General features: G+C 36.3%; 1 protein-coding gene across 3 annotated transcripts in view; it reads left to right on the top strand.

Annotated features, from left to right (window-relative positions):
• LOC145985134 (prolyl hydroxylase EGLN3-like) overlaps window positions 1-16,698 on the top strand; it is an 80,755-nt gene that overhangs the window by 35,960 nt on the left and 28,097 nt on the right. For all 3 annotated transcript variants that reach the window (XM_083118781.1, XM_083118780.1, XM_083118779.1), the window contains exons 3-4: window positions 9,430-9,569; window positions 13,295-13,365. In XM_083118781.1, coding sequence (XP_082974907.1) covers window positions 9,430-9,569; window positions 13,295-13,365 — 211 coding nt within the window. The remainder of the gene's footprint in view (window positions 1-9,429; window positions 9,570-13,294; window positions 13,366-16,698) is intronic.

The following is a 16,698-nucleotide window of genomic DNA, read 5'->3' as shown; positions in this document are numbered from 1 at the left end:
CGATGACTTTTAAATCAGCACATACGAGCCATTGATGCTTATCATAGTCGATTCTGTTTAAAATACCTCTCATCATGATGTAACTTTCCTTTGCTAGGGCTGCATATGCCACTGGGATGGAATGAAGCACATTGCCATTATGTAATAGCACGGCTTTCAAACTAGTTTTCGAACCATCTATGAAAAGTCTCCAATCGTCCTGTTTGTATAAGATATTGAGTTCTTGCATCAAACCTTCAACATCCGTACAGTATGTCATTTCCTTTGTTGTGTTGAAAAACCTTTCGAGTGGCTTTTGACATTGGCGAAAAGTACATACTCGAGCTTTATCTTCCAGAAGATTCACTCCATTAAACGAGAAGCTAATACTTCAGCTTTATGTTTTGGAAGGTCCAAGTCTCTAACAAGATCATTGAGTTCACTTTGCGTGATTTTGTGCATTTCACTAGATGATGTTGGTGTAAAGGTGGGATCGTTAGATGTAGAAGGATGGCATGTATCTGACTGGTCTTCTACGAAAGCGTACCAAAATCTCTACGATTGTTTTTTTACTTTATCTCAAAAACGGGAGCTAAAAAACAAAAACTATTGTCATTTTCGAATTCAGCGTACCAAAATCTATAAAGATTGGGCATTTTCCTTTCTGTAAAAATTTCATTGTTGAACAGTGTATTCAGAAATCCTGGATATCCATCATCCTCAAGAAAATCATCATCCTAGGAAGAGTCAGTGAGAAACAAATTGCCATTGATAATTTTTCGTTCAAAATACTGCCTTCATATTTGTCTGTTAAAAATAAAATACATTATTCTCAACAAAAATGTGTTGATACGCAAACATATATACTATTCCAAAATATATTTGTGTATGGTCGAAAACATTTATTTGGCAGCTTTCCTGAAATTTAGAAAGTACAACTGTTAAGGGCTTAATTTGAGTATCCATATGTTTTTGTTTTTTTTATTACGCAAAGTAGTGCACGAGTAGCAAAGTAGTAAGTAGCGAGCACGGGTAGTATAGTGAGCTACTTACTTTTTGGTAAATGTAACTGTAGCGAAGCTACATTTTTGGATAAGTAGTGGTAGCTGTAGCGAAGCTACTTTTAAAATGTAGTGTTCTGATCACTGTGTATAGTCTTGCACAGTGCTGGAATGAACTGCTAAATGTGGTATGCCTCTGATTGGCCTGCCTGCCAAAACCGGTTCTGTATATAGTTGCCTTGAAGGCCGAACATTTTGATTGTTGGGCTAATAATCTTGCCACAGGTGTTGCCAGGTTTGATTCCAGGTATGGCCATGGGTGTTTCTTCAATGAGTGTGTCCCCTCAGTTTCATCTAATCATCTTTCATCCTCATTTGTGATTAATCCTAAGAAGCAGAAAATTACACAAAGAAAAATACAAATGCATAGCTACCCCTTTGTTAGTGAAATTTTAAGTACAGTAAGGGACACAATATGAAAATGTATTTCCTGCAAAGGTTTAGAAGCTTTGTGTGTAGTAGTACAAGGGCTCCCTCGTAGCCGGATACAGGGTTGTTACGTGTCTGGAAAACAGAGAAATGTCAGGGAATTTTGTAGTTTGTCTGGAATTTACGTGCATTTTGGAGTCTGCGAGAGAAAAAGCTGCAAATTGAACAAGTGGTTCACTTCCACTTCAGGATTCAGTTCTTGTGATTCCACTTCCAAAAAATATTCAGTTCAGAAACTTGTTTCTTTCGTTCTTAATGGTTCTCAGTTTTGTGTAAAATTATGGTTCCTTCGAATTTCTGTAATAAATTTTCACTTTTATAATACTAGATATTAGAAAGAATATGAAAGTAAAACTTGCAGTCCATTTATCTGATTGATAACTAAAGTACATTGACAATATGATCATAATTATTGGAAAGGTTGGTGAAGATGAGGTTATCGTCTATTATTTTATAGATCTTAGTCTTGTTGGCATTTTCTATAGAATACGTATATGCAACAAAAATTTCTCCGGATGCTGTGTACTTATAAATGTAAGCCAAAAAGCAGAATTTTCTAGAACACTATAAATCTGCTAGAAGATCAAAAATTGTGTATGGTTTATGAAGATTATGTTGTTTATGAACTTTTTCTGTTGTTTTTATATTGTGGAGATGTGTTATGTTGGAATAATGTACCTCTGTTACCTTAACTTGAAGGCTAGATGTGATTGTAGCACCCAATACATTTGATGCCGATTGTAATTTTACATTTTATTCTTCGAATTTTCACGTGTTTTTGTTTATGTAGGATGAAATTGCTATACAAAAATTGTTAATGTGAATATTCATAATAATTAACGAATTATATATTTAATTGAAAAACACAAGGTTCAAAAGCAAGAATCATGTCTCGAAAAATTTCATTTTTGGACTGGAAAACCTGGAAATGTCAGGGAATTTCATAATCGTAGCTACCCTGCAAATGGTTAGCACTCTCAACTTTGGTGCAAACCCCCAAAATTTTGACTTTGACCCAGCATTGTAGGGACAATTGAAAAACTACTTGAAAAGAAGTAGCAGTGTGATCAGGTCTCGAAAGTGATAATACTCACTGGTGCTGGCTCTGAGAGGACTGTTGCACCATGAAGTGTAGTTTAGCATGGTTTACCAACGGGATCTCCTTCACTAGATCTTGGTTAACCACGTGTACCTACAGGAATAAATATATAAATATTTTCAGGGTGGCGACAGACCTGGAAAACCTGGAAAACCGGGAAAAGTCAGGGAATTTGAGGTGTCAAAAATAGTCAGGGAAATGTCAGGGAATTTCGTCTTCATTGACTTTTTTTTTATTTAATTTAAAGATATCGTTATGGAACTCTGCACGGGAACAGAAAATTGTTAAAACTCGGGCACTATGGGAGCAATCTACTTCGGATAAGTTTTGTTTTGCAGCTAAAACATCACAGCATGCAACCGTGTACAATTCAGAACGAGGAAGGGGGTTTTGGAGGCGCGACTCCTGAATTTTAATAGAAAAAACAAAAATCTGAAGTTTGCCCCGTCTTCTCCCACTATTTTGGGAAGAAGGCGCGAATTTTAGTATTCTTTTCAAAGAATGGACATTTCTCAAGAGAATGAAACATGTTTCATGTTCTTGGGTGCCATACAAGTAGAATAATAAGTCAAAATGTGATTTTTTATTTTTATGAAAAATATGTAACTTGCATTTTTGGAGGAAAATTGTAATAACTCTGGCACTATGGGAGCAATCTACTTCAGATAAGTTTTGTTTTTCAGATAAAACATCACAGCATGCAACCGTGTACAATTCAGAACGCCGGACCGAGGAAGGGGTTTGGGGGGGCGACCCCCGAATTTCAATAGAAAAAAACAAAAATCTGAAGTTTGCCCCCTCTTCTCCCACTATTTTGGGAAGAAGGCACGAACTTTAGTATTCTTTTCAAAGAATGGACATTTCTCAAGAGAATGAAACATGTTTCATGTTTTTGGGTGCCATACAAGTAGAATAATAAGTCAAAATGTGATTTTTTATTTTTACGAAAAATATGTAACTTGCATTTTTGGAGGAAAATTGTTATAACTCAGGCACCATGGGAGCAATCTACTTCAGATAAGTTTTGTTTTTCAGATAGAACATCACAGCATACAACCGTGTACAATTCAGAACGCCTGACCGAGGAAGGGGGTTTGGAGGAGCCCAACCCCCGAATTTCAATGAATAAAACATAAAAATCTGAAGTTTGCCCCCTCTTCTCCCGCTATTTTGGGGATAAGGCGCAAACCTTAGTATTCTCTTCAAAGAATGGACGTTTCCAAAGAGAATGAAACATGTTTCATGTTCTTGGGTGCCATGAGCCAAAATGTGAAACACTGTTTTTTTACTAAAAATAGGTAATTTGCATATTGCTCAGAAAATTGTTATAACTCGGGCACTATGCGAGCAATCTACTTCGGATAAGTTTTCATTTGCAGCTAAAACATCAGAGCATGCAACCGTGTACAATTTAGAACGCTGAACCGAGGAAAGGGGGTTTGGGGGCGCAACCCCCGAATTTCAATGAAGAAACCATAAGAATCTGGAGTTTGCCCCCTCTTCCCTGCTATTTGGGAAGAAGGCGCGAACTTTAGTGTTCTTTTCAAAGAATGGACATTTCTGAAGAGAACGTAACATGTTTCATGTTCTTGGGTGCCATACAAGTTGAATAATAATCCAAAATGTGATTTTTTTTTATTTTTTACAAAAAATAGGTAATTTGCATTTTTGGAGGAAAATTGTTATAACTCGGGCACTATAGGAGCAATCTACTTCGGATAAGTTTTGTTTTGCAGCTAAATCATCATAGCATGCAACCGTGTATAATTCAGAATGCCGAACCGAGGAAGGGGGTTTGGGGGCGCGACCACCGAATTTCCATGAAAAAAAAAATCTCGAGTTTGCCCCCTCTTCTGCCGCTATTTTGGGGAGAAGGCGCAAACCTTAGTATTCTCTTCAAAGAATTGACGTTTCCAAAGAGATTGAAACATGTTTCATGTTCCTGGGTGCCATACAAGTTGAATAATGAGCCAAAATGTGAAACTCTGTTCGGAAATGTGGCATGCATATGTTGCAGAGAAGGGGGATTTTGGTCATCAATATGAATTTCCCAGGCTTGCTCCAGACCTGTGTCAGAGTTTCCACCCAAACATAAGTGTATGAAGGTCCAAAAAGCACATTCATTTCGTAATCAGCACCATGATACCGTATGGTATCATCGGGCTAGTACGACCTTACACTGATGATACCATATGGTATCATCGGGGGAGTAAATGTTAAGCCTCTAAATATTACGTGGAAAATGCATTGAATTATCATTTTTTTTTCTTGTCTTTTTTTGGAGTAGTAAGGGGACTTGTCAACAGATGGAGGGGATAAGAGCGGGTGGCGCCGTCTGATACTTGTCGGACGTCGTAGTAAGGCATTTTGTTGGGCAAACTGACGGAACATGGAAACAAATAGGTTCCATTGATACATACGATTTTTGTCGAATATCGCCACCCGACAAAGTATCTCACTACAACATGCGACAGAAATTGCATGGACTGCAACATCCAACAAAAATCGCATGCATAAACAAGAAGAGCTTTAGACTGCAAATATGCTGCTGGAATTTTATTACTCTTCTGGCTCACTTCACCTTATTTAATGTAGCAGTGCGTACAAAGGTTTTCTTTCATCATCCTGACGTATTACTGGTTTTGCACAAGCTAACATACGTTTACAATGACATTGCACTATTCTTAGATATGAAGAAGAATCCAACCAAATGGAATATATATTGAATACTATCACGAAAAAGTGAAACATAAATCTGCATTAGTGAACGTTATAAAAATTGGCAAGTGCATGCTCCCAACTTCAAATTTACTGCAACACTGTAAATTCCTGTCTGTTTAAACTCATGAGAGAAGGTCATTAATCTCTCACTGAGTAAGGTTAATGTCCAATATTATGAAATAAAATACTAATAATAGATACGTAAATATTTGAATATCATATTTACTCGAATCATTCAATCATAAAAGCAAATCACTTTCTTCAAGAATTGACGTTTCTCTGCCAGCCCTGCTAAATTTTCACTTTCCATCTACTGATTTATACGGGGGGTGGCCAGAAAGTAATTTCCAATTAGTAGGGACATTGATTTTTCGCAAACGCGAAAACTGTGAAAAATGGTAATTGCTGCGAAGTTATGTTTAGGAATGTGCAGTGATGATGTCTGGACACATTTTTCGCCCGTTCGAAATAATGTGAATTTGGCATAAAATGCGAATTTTTGGCATTTTTAGCGATTTTTTTAAAAGAAATGTCCTAAAACAACGAAAAATTCCATGAAATCCAACATTCTTGTCTTTTGTAGGCCATGTGTGTGTACATAGAACATGCAAGGTTTCCAACATTTTACTCAAGAGTAAACTATAGAGTTATACGTACATGGAATAATTCCAACAGCCACATTAAATCATGTATTTCCCACGATTTTTTCAACTTAGCAAGTGAAAAAAAGATAATGCCAATTTTTGGTGCCAAAATATATCTGTATCTGTCACGTGAGATTGATTGATTTTAATTTTTTGGGTGCGTCGCCACTTATGGTCATTATGCACCCTTCAGTATGTACGGGGAAAATTCCATTATCTAAAATCCTTACCTTAAAATTAAAAAAGGGGTATGGAAAATAACTTTTCCGAAATAACTAAATGCGCTAAAATGAAAATGTGAATTTTGGGTAAAATAACACCGTGTAGTAAAAAATAAAAAATAAGAAAATACACCAATTTTTAAAAAAATAACAAGATATCAAGGTCACTACCGATTAGGCATAAATAAAACAAGAATATCAGTTGTAATTTATTGCATTAGTAACAGTGAGTCCTAACCTAATTTTCGGCATAATCACCACCGTTGTTCTGGCATTTGTTGTAGCATGGCACTAAATTTTGTATGCCCATGTTATATGTGTCTGACAGCAAAGACTGGAACTATCTCTACCGCAGCGTAGCTGTCAAATCCTTGCCCTGCCAGAAACCTCTTCAGTTAAACAAAGAGATGAAAGTACATTCAAGGCCAGGGCTGTACAGGGAGTTGTCTAAGATCTCTCGCCCGAAGTGATGCAAAGTACCCGTGTGTACTCAGCTGTATGGGGTTGTGAATTGTCTGCAGCATCGTCTGACCTTACTATCACTCACGACGTCCGGTCTGCACACCTCACACGATTGCTGGTGGCTCTGTGCCAAATTCTGAGCGTGCAATGTAGGCTACATCGCAGTCGGTGGGAGACTGTATGAGAGCTGCAATCTTTAACCTAGAACTGTCCTAAAACGGCTGCATTGCAACTGTACCAGATTACAGCTACATGCCACTTCTTCCTGCCTGCATGTGTGTGTGTAGCTCTCCGACCACTAGTGCTGCGTATAGGCACCTTTGGAGGAGATTTTTTCAGGATGCCCCTCGTATATGAACTTTCAGAAGCTTGTATTATTAGTGTGTTCCTGTTTTAATGTGTGGTTAGCTAAATCAGGTACCTATACAATGCAATTCTATAAATTCCTTGCGTTCAATTTCTAATACCTACATACCCTTTTCGTCAGTATTAATGGTATAACTGCATATTGTCAGTTTCACAGTACTTCACTTGGATATATTGTACTGAAGCAGAAATTCCATTGATAATGTAAGGAAATATGACACTTTATTTTGTTTTATTCAATTGTTTCACTTATATGCAAGAGTTAAGTTGTTTGCTTTACAGAGAAGAGAGAAGTAGCTTTATGCATTGAAAAATGAGTCCGCACTCATGGTTCTTGCTAGCAGAGGGTTCCAAACCTCAGTGGAAATATCAACATATAATACGGAGAATGTATAGCTAAGGAGACTGATAAATTACAAATTGTATTTCTTAATCAATCACTCTTCACTCTTATCTCATTTAGTCGTAACTTTAAAAATAATCAAGTATTTTATTTTAAACTTACTGCATATGAAAAATTCCATAATCGTTCCCTAGCTTGTGAATTGTAATAATTTTCCAAATTCACTATTTTGCAGTTTGAATTCAAATCATAGAGAATAGAGAAATTAAGTCAATTTCATAGAAGATAATATTGGTACTTAACAAAACCATACGTGGATCTGTGTGAGTTTATTATTTCTATTTGCAAAAAGATCGATTTAGTTAACTTTGTAATTGTCAGGGAAAAATGTAAATTTTGTCCTGGAAAACCTGGAAAAGTCAGGGAATTTCATTTCTGCTTGTTTGTAGCCACCCTGATTTTGAAAGTTAGAATAAATAATAAATTGTTTAATGTAATCTGTGCAGTAAGACAGTCCTCGGGATTATGAAGCTCTTCAAACACTCGATATCAGTGAAAGTGTTTCATCAGCATCATGAATTAGAAGCAAAATTTTGCACGCATGTGTTTATGATTATTAGTTAATTTTTGTAGTGTAAATATGGTAATTCATATTTTAAGACTAGATAGATGTATGTCTGTCTGTTTATTATTGATAGAAGAATCATATGTAGATGTAAAATATCTGAAATAGCAAAACTACCATCTAATTTCAAGTAATCAATCAGATGGTATCTTCTCTAATGCAACACCATAGTACGAGTTCGATACCCGGTGGAGGCACATAGTGGTTCGGATCCCACTTTAAACTGTAGGTCCAGTCCCGATTAGCCTTACTGTGCATCAAGTGGACTTAAAAAACTAAATCAATCAATCAAAAAGCAACACCATAGTACCATATAAAGGCCACGTTGTCTACCTAAACATACTGCATATATGAGGGTAAGTCAGTAAATAGGTCACAAACTGATGTCGGATAGCTGAAAATAGTAGTGAGTAGTTTATAAATGTGTCATTAGGTGGCAGCATAATCCAGCTTGATGATATTCAGTTGGCAGTCTCTAGATAGCAGACACACACATGGGCAGCTCAGATTAAAAATATCGACAGTGTTCAATGACTGTACGTTAGAACAGCAACATGCTGTTGTGTGGTTTTCTGGACCAAAGGTCTTCCTGCAAAGAATATTCATAAGGAAATGTTTCCTGTTTACAGTGAGAAGTGTTTGTGTCGTGTAAAGCGGTGCACAACTTGGTCGATATATTCTCGCAAGGACGGTCAAATGTTTCGCGGATGACGAAGATGTAGGTGTGACTGTGTCTGGGACAGCAGCCCGAAGCCTTTTATGCAGTGGTTTTTGGGGACTTATAAAGTAATTCGATAAGTATATCAATGTTGGTGGAGATAATTTTTGAAAAATGTAAACTGTTTTCAGGTCTGTATCTCACTATTTTTTTTTTTTAAATAAACTTTTATGATCTACTTACTGACTTACCCTCGTAATGAATGTATATAACTTCTCCAGGCACTGTTTGAATGTTTCATATTAGTTTGATAGTGCAAGGAATCTTTTGCACCAAGAGTGGCATGTATATTATATGGCATGCCACTCGAAAACAAACCTTAAGTAACTATGATGGTGAATTGATGTTAATTTAATTACTTGATGGTATTCCTATGAAAGTAGTAACTAACAAATTCTACAGTTAAATAGGTCTATCATGAACATGCAGGTTACAGCCACAGAATTCATTTCTATCCTGGGATTCTTTGCTCTGTTACTGGTTTGTTCTCGGTGTTTTCAAATTCCATGACCACTTGTTTTTATATTGAAATTACTTTTATCATTACCATGGGTGCCAAAATAATTGCAGAGGGACAACATATTCTATGGCATAGAAATCTGCTTCAGCTTTGAGAATAGATTGAATGTGCCAAAAGAAAAAAAGGAGATGGGCTTCCGTGGAAGAGAATCTGTTGGATGTCAAGAAGATGCTGTACATAAGTTTATTTGATGACAAAATTTTAGTGTAGTCAATATATGATGTTTTTTTGTTGATTACAGGAAAATGGAGGCTTGCTAAGGATATTTCCTGAAGGGTGGCGGGACCAAGTGGCAGATATAGAACCCCTTTTTGATAGAATCCTATTTTTCTGGTCAGATAGAAGAAATCCACATGAAGTTCAACCAGCATACAGGACGAGGTAACTAATTTCCTTCTATATTAATTTTTGCCCATTTATTCACTGAAAAATTGTGCCAGGTGTTGAATATGCACCGGAACTTGATTGGCCGATGTTAATGTTGGTTAATATGATAAGGGAAATTTTTACATTTATTTCTGGTTGAAACTTCTATATGATAATTGCTCTTAAGTGTAATATGCTACGGTCCTCGTGCGCTGTACTTGTCACCAACGACGTGGTGAACATGAAGGTAATATCTCAAGGTTCGGGTTGAGATACTTGATTCCTTCCCTTTTTCTCCATCTGTGAAGTCTGCTGAGATCCACGTGTTTGTTCATCTTCAATCCTGTTAGTCCAACTCGTATTACAAGTTTTAAATGAAAAACTGGGATATATCTTGATTATAATTCATTAGAATAACGCACGAGTGTATATAGCTTAAGGCAAAATAAATATAAAACACAGTTTAGACCAGTTACACCGAGAGATGTGTAAGCCTTATTTTCTGATACACAAAGCACATCTTTCTCCCGAACGTATTACCGAAAAACTCTCAACTGCTGTCAGGAAACTGTTACTTCTTTTCACTCACTCAGTGGTACCAGTTACTATATATTTTTAAATACCAGAAAGGTGATATAAATGATGTATATATTTGAACAGTAACATATTGAAAAGTACATTCATCTCGTACAGTGAATTTTGATAAGTGATGGCAACAATGCCAATGGCAACATGTAATCTTCTCCCTCCACTAAAATTTAAACAAATAAACAATGGCTTTCGAAATAACGAGAAGAAAGAATGGCATCTGCCAAAAACATGAAACTAATAATAAATATAAGAAATTTAAATTAAAAATTTAATAACTTCGGTTTCACTAAACTGATTGAAATAAAACCTACGCCATTCTTTACAATGTTTAAAGGCAAATCAAACTATTGGTGTTGTTTATTATAAAAATTGCTTAAACTTACCACTATTTATACTTTTAGAAATATCAGTATATAAAGTTAATGATGATAAAGGTGACCATATTGGGAAATGTATAAATTTGGATGAAGACATTTATATAATATTTATAAACTTATACCAGGTGTGCCGGTTAATAATTCTTAATTTCGTCGTTGGATGGCACTGGAAGCAAGGGTTGGTGCACAGTCTCAACTGTTATGTCAGTGTGTTGCCAGGACAGTACCTGTCAAAACACCATGGATGTGCAACCGAGTGCGAGTGATCGTGATATTGGGTTGTGTGGGAAACATGTTGACCTTCAAACCAAATAAGGAGCATATTCTGCTTTTCTTGTTCAATCAAAAGAAAAATGCGAGTGAAAGCCATCTTATCCTTGTGGAAACCTACTTTGACAATGTAATAACGCAAGATGCGTGTGTGCGTTGGTTTCGACGATTCAAAAGCGGTGATTTCAACTTGAAAGACAAAGATCACCCGGGCCAGCCGAAAAAATTCTACAATTGCTCTTCATTGATAAGGAAAATGCAACATTCTGCAAGTAACAGATGTCTGATCAATTTGTTACTACATCCTTAGTTGTAGAAGAGGCTTATGAAGTAGTATAAGTATTAGAATAGTATTTCATTCCCAGTTACTCTGGATATCAAGTCAGTGCGTAATATTACTTTGTACTGCTTCAGTTTCCATTCATTCAGCACTGAATGTATGATCAGGCTTTGAGCTAAAGTTCTGGTCAGGCATGCTGTTTCTTTGACTTAATTTAATCATCATTCTTCCTCACCATTACAATAAGCCTGTAGAGTTAGAAATATTACTGAATTTTATTTAACAGGTGAATTTTTATCATTCAAGATCAAAATAATATTTATATACACAGTGCGGCAACTTGAAATCAGGACTGGTGCTGTAAAAAATATACAAGTGTTCATAGAAAGTTTATTTAAAGTAGGACCCTCCTGCATCCTCTCATCCTTGTGCCTGCCTTCCAGGGCAGTACCTCAGTACATCAAAGTAAAATGCAGCAGTAACAAGTCTGTCCCGTAGGCAGAAATTCCTTGTGCACAATTCCCTTATTGTCAAAAAACAATGAGCAAAGTCTTGATTTTTTACTTTTGAGTGGTGTAATTGTTTTGGCTTCTGAAGAGTTCGTAAACTTCCACTCAGCACTTTGACGTTTTGTTGATGGGTCATATTGGAGAACCCAAGTCTTATCCTCTGTTATGATATTCAACAGGAAGTTAGGGTCCCTATTGGCGATAGAAATCAGCTCTCTGCAGTGAACAAAACTTGATGTTTGCTCTTTGTTCCATGTTGAAATCACGATGCACTTTCACAACATGTACCCACACTCATCACCACACATGGCAATGTCGGTCAAGGTCAACAAGTTTTGCATCTATTGTTCGTGAAATACCCTTCACTTGTTTGCAGCAGAGGACGCTTGCACAGCAACACCACCTACAGAGAAAAAAAATCTGTCCTGATTTTAAATTGCTGCACCGTGTATAAAGCTTCTATCTTGAGATGGAGAATTGAAGAGAATGCACCTAAACTCTCATCTGTTCATGAGAGTAACTCTAAGTGAGGAGATTTTACTGTTATGAATAATTTTTTAACTAGTTCTAACTAGTTCTAAAAGAACTCGCAGCCAAGATATTTGCAAAAATACGTCAATGGAAAAGAATAGATTTCCATTCAAAAAGGTACCAAATTGTAAATTGTGATTGGTCGAGTTGATACAGGGGCATTTTTGCTTTTCATATTTATCGATTACATTTTACATTACAGCGATTTGTAGCTTAATAATGGACTTACAAATGTGACTCACATAGAATACACCTACGTTTATAACCACAGGTTCCCAAAAATATACAAGATGATTTGGAATTGTTGGTTTCTGTGACTTATAATTTTCAAATTGGAAAGTACATAATAATCTACCCATAAGATATGAAAGGATGCCTCACAGGGTTTTGTTACCAAGATGATCAACACAGCTTCAATTTTTGCACTTTTTGTTGTTCATAATGAAAATACTTCCTAGATTTGATCAACATCTTTCTTCATAGTGCTCAAGATTTCTGCTAAGTCTTGGTTCTGAACATCGCGAGTAATAGCATTATCTGAAAAAGAGTCATTTTGATACTGAATTTTGAATGTTGTTGCATTGTGTTAAGTACTGTAACTTTCAAAAAACCAAAGTACACACACTGCTATACCATTTTTAAGTTGGATATCATTTTCTCTGAAACATGAATGTGTTGAATACAGCATTGTCAAATAAATATTTTGAGTTGTCACATCATATACTATGGCCAGTTTCATTTTGTTGTTTATGTTTGAAAATTATAAACTACAGAAACCCTGACAATATTATTCAATCAGATCTAAACTAAACCCCATGGCACAATAGCGCTTTTAGGAACAAGGCCTACCAAGCAGTTTTTGCGTGAGTGAGTGCAAAGGGTCCTATCACATCTTTTTTTTTCTGGCTTTCAAGACAGTCCAAGCTCCCAGTTGTCCTCTTGTGCTGGGTGAACACCGAAATTTCGATGCTCACATTCAGAGTCAATCCTGGGACTGCTCAAAATCAGAGGTGACAACATTAACCATTTGTCTACATGGGAGATCATACAACCACCTTTTTAGTTATGCTACTATTTTTTCTTTATGCAGCAGTTCATACCAAACTTATTAGCTTCAATCACCGTGACTAAGGGAAAGTTGTACACAGTATCTGACACTGTGAATCTTTCTTCCTTTTCTAGGTATGCGATAACTTTGTGGTATTTTGATGCCAAAGAGAGAGAAACAGCCTGCCGGCGGTATCGACGAGAATGTAAGTTCATATCGTAGTACACATATTGTAGTATAAGGAACTATTAGAATATATTTTAGTAGGGATGTGACGAAGCTGAAAATTTACCGATGCCGATGTACTCACCGATAATTTTTGGAACTGATACCGATGCCGATATTTAACCGATTCCTATACATAAGATTATTAAACAGAAATGGGATGTTATTTTCAGCATGACAAAAATAAATTTGCTATGTACATTTCTATTGCGTGTCATATGTATATACATATATATTCTCAAGAGATGCGAATGTACCTTTGCATCTACAAAATGTTATGTGAACCTTTAAGAAGAACATGAATTCTCAAGAGATTAAACATTAGTACACAAGCAGTTATTTGAAATGCAAAATTCCTGTTCCTGTTCTGCCAGATTCAACTTCAGAAACACGAGATTTGGAAGCACTTCAGGAAGTAACCTACTTCTTCTCTTATCGCAAATCTGTTCAGCAACACTGAACACTCATCACTGAATACTGATGCAGCAGGTATGCCCAAGTATTTTCTCAGGACTTGCTTCAGGTTTGAATATTCATTTTTGAATTTCCAATACAACAGCAAATCCTGGTTCAGCAATGTACTGTTTTATTTCCGATTTATAGTTAGGTTGATCCTCTGAATGAGTTTGCAATAATTTTATTACAAAAACTCTACAATAATGACGAATCATAACCAAATTTTCAATAAATCTTACAAAACTAGAATATAAAACTTATTAGAAGATAAAAACTGTAGTATAATCTGTACCGGTTTAAATATCGGATTTTTGCCGATTCCGATACCGATGCCGATGTGTCAATTAAGGCCGATTTTCATAACATCTGTAATCGGCTTCGGCACATCCCTATATTTTAGTTTTGAAAGGCTTTGGAGGAAATTAGCTGAATTTACAAGAAGCATGTGAATGAAGGTAAGAATCTGGACAGTAATGATGCCAAGTTGATGTATTTATTTGCTAGAAATAGTAATAATAATGGCAACACACTGCTTTTAGTGGCTGATATTTTATGCCACATAACATTTCTGTGCTTGCTTTTTTCTTCTTCTTCCTCCTCTTCCCTTAAATTCGTTGAATGAAGACTCCTGTGCTTGTCACAAAAGGTTCTGGGTTCAAATTCCAGCCATGGCATGTTTCATTGCATTTTCATTATTTCATTTAATCATCATCCATGTCCATCTTAGGTGGTAAGCTGTGTTAAATAATCAAATAAATATGTGGATTTTGTTAGTAATTCATGAATTCTTTATGACATAAAATTCCACTCACTAAATCCTTATTATTACTAGTTCTACTAGTTGCAGGGGGGGGGGGGGCAGAATATTAGGCGAGCAGGATGGATATTAATTAAATCACACACTACAGAAAAGAGAATGGTCACTGGACAGATTTACTGGATCCAGAGAATGCGTTTATATTTATTGGCGGTAAGTAAGTAACTAAATGACATATTTTCTACAATTCCTCCTTCAAGCCTTTATCTTAGAGTACTCTCCGCTCTCCACCAAATAGCATAAATTAATTTGTACCTGTCTTACCAGAGATTTCGTGCATAGTATGAAATAGCATAAGCGGTTTGAAATAATATTACAGAAAGCCTAACATGGTCATAGTCATATCATTATTACTTAAATTATGTATCATAATGGTTTAAATGCTTTATTGCTCAAGAGCTACAATAAAACAAATGTCCGTATCAGTTTCACCAAATGTGGAGTTGAGTGGAACCAAATGAATGTATACTTTATGTAATCGTGTCAAATATCAAAATATGGACAATGGCAAGGACCTCCTGTTATTCATATTACCTAACAAAACTATACATCGTGCTAGTTATGATGAAAATAGTAAAAAAAAACTATTTTGTACAGCTGTTAGAGAAAGCGCAAGAGACTAAAGAAAATTTGCATGAAGAACTTATGAGAATATCAAGAGAAGCCAGAAGAATACATGGAGCTAATAAAATTTAGGGTAAGACTATTTTTATTTTTACATTTATGCGGTAGTGAATTATACTTATTCAGGTTGTATTCAATAGAACATTTAGTGCAATCCTTTTCTTGCAATGGTTGACAATGGAATGAAATTAATGGAGGACTGTCACAAATAAATGTTATGCCTAGGATGGGATGTAGGCCAAGAACTGATGAGTTAGTGGATGAGTGCATTAAGTGGTTGACTTTCAATCTTGTCACAAATTTTTTTCTGAGTACAAGTCAGCCTGGGCTTGTGTGTTCTTTCTGAGTGTCCATCTAATCATCAATTAAACTCATTGTGTTTAGCCAAAGTGTCAGAAGAGCAGTGGCAAATAACAAGAACACGAAATATGATGTATCCAGAACCTTTGAGTTGGGCACTTGGAATGTCCACCATTGAGCCACACTGTCTCCAAATAACACCCTATGAAAAGTCAGAGGTCCTAGGTAATACACTGATGTGTCATTGTATATGTCTATCATTTGTTTCACAGACTTTCCATGTGGAAAGCTTCTACAAATATGATTTACTGCTCACCATCAGTACAAACCAGCCCAGCTCTTGAGATTTCTTTCTTTCACAGAAGCATTCAATGTATTTGACAAAAGTGTGCATAACACCAGGGATGTAGTTGGGGGGGGGGGGGCAATAGCCCCGGCAAACATCCACGTGGCCCTGGGAAACTGTTCTGTATTTGCTGGTAATGTTACTTTATTGACAAATATTGCAAAATAATTCTTCAGTAAATTTTTCTTGCAGTTTGAAACACTTCTTCAATTTTCAGTAGCACGAATCCCAAGCAAAGCATTTCTTTCTTATTTCCCTGTTTCTTGCTTGTTGAACACAAACAGGCTAGGACTTTCTGGGTTAATTATTTTATGGTTCAGAAAAGATATCCCCATGCGTTTCAAAGTCCAAGAACAGAATTCTATTGCTTGTCCATTTTTCGGCGCGGGAATGAATGACATAGCGGTTCTTCTCACATGCACTGAACCCTCCTGCTAATGACCTGCCCTGCAAAGGAGGGAAAGGCCACTTTCTGAAAATTCGGAGAAACATCGAAGTGGTCGGTTCATCTGTTGATTTGGTGGGCTGTCAGATAGTTTGAAGTAGGGTTTCTGGTCTAAGCGGTGGTTAACTTCTGTAAACGCGAGAAGATAGAATCACGAAGTGTTCGTGATCTCGTTTTCATACATCGCGAGTGAAATGTCGAATGTGAAGCTGCCAGATTGTCTTCCTCTGGAAACAATGTATCAGGATCGACTGATGGACCAAATGTCCAACATATTGATGTTCTAAAAGAGAGTATTACTACCCCACAAGATCCTGGGTTTGAT

The sequence above is a fragment of the Lepisma saccharinum genome, chromosome 3 (assembly GCF_977018435.1).
Source record: "Lepisma saccharinum chromosome 3, izLepSacc3.1, whole genome shotgun sequence".
NCBI lineage: Eukaryota > Metazoa > Arthropoda > Insecta > Zygentoma > Lepismatidae > Lepisma > Lepisma saccharinum.
The sequence above is the reverse complement of the archived record's forward strand: the minus strand, read 5'-3'. Positions and strand labels throughout refer to the sequence as shown.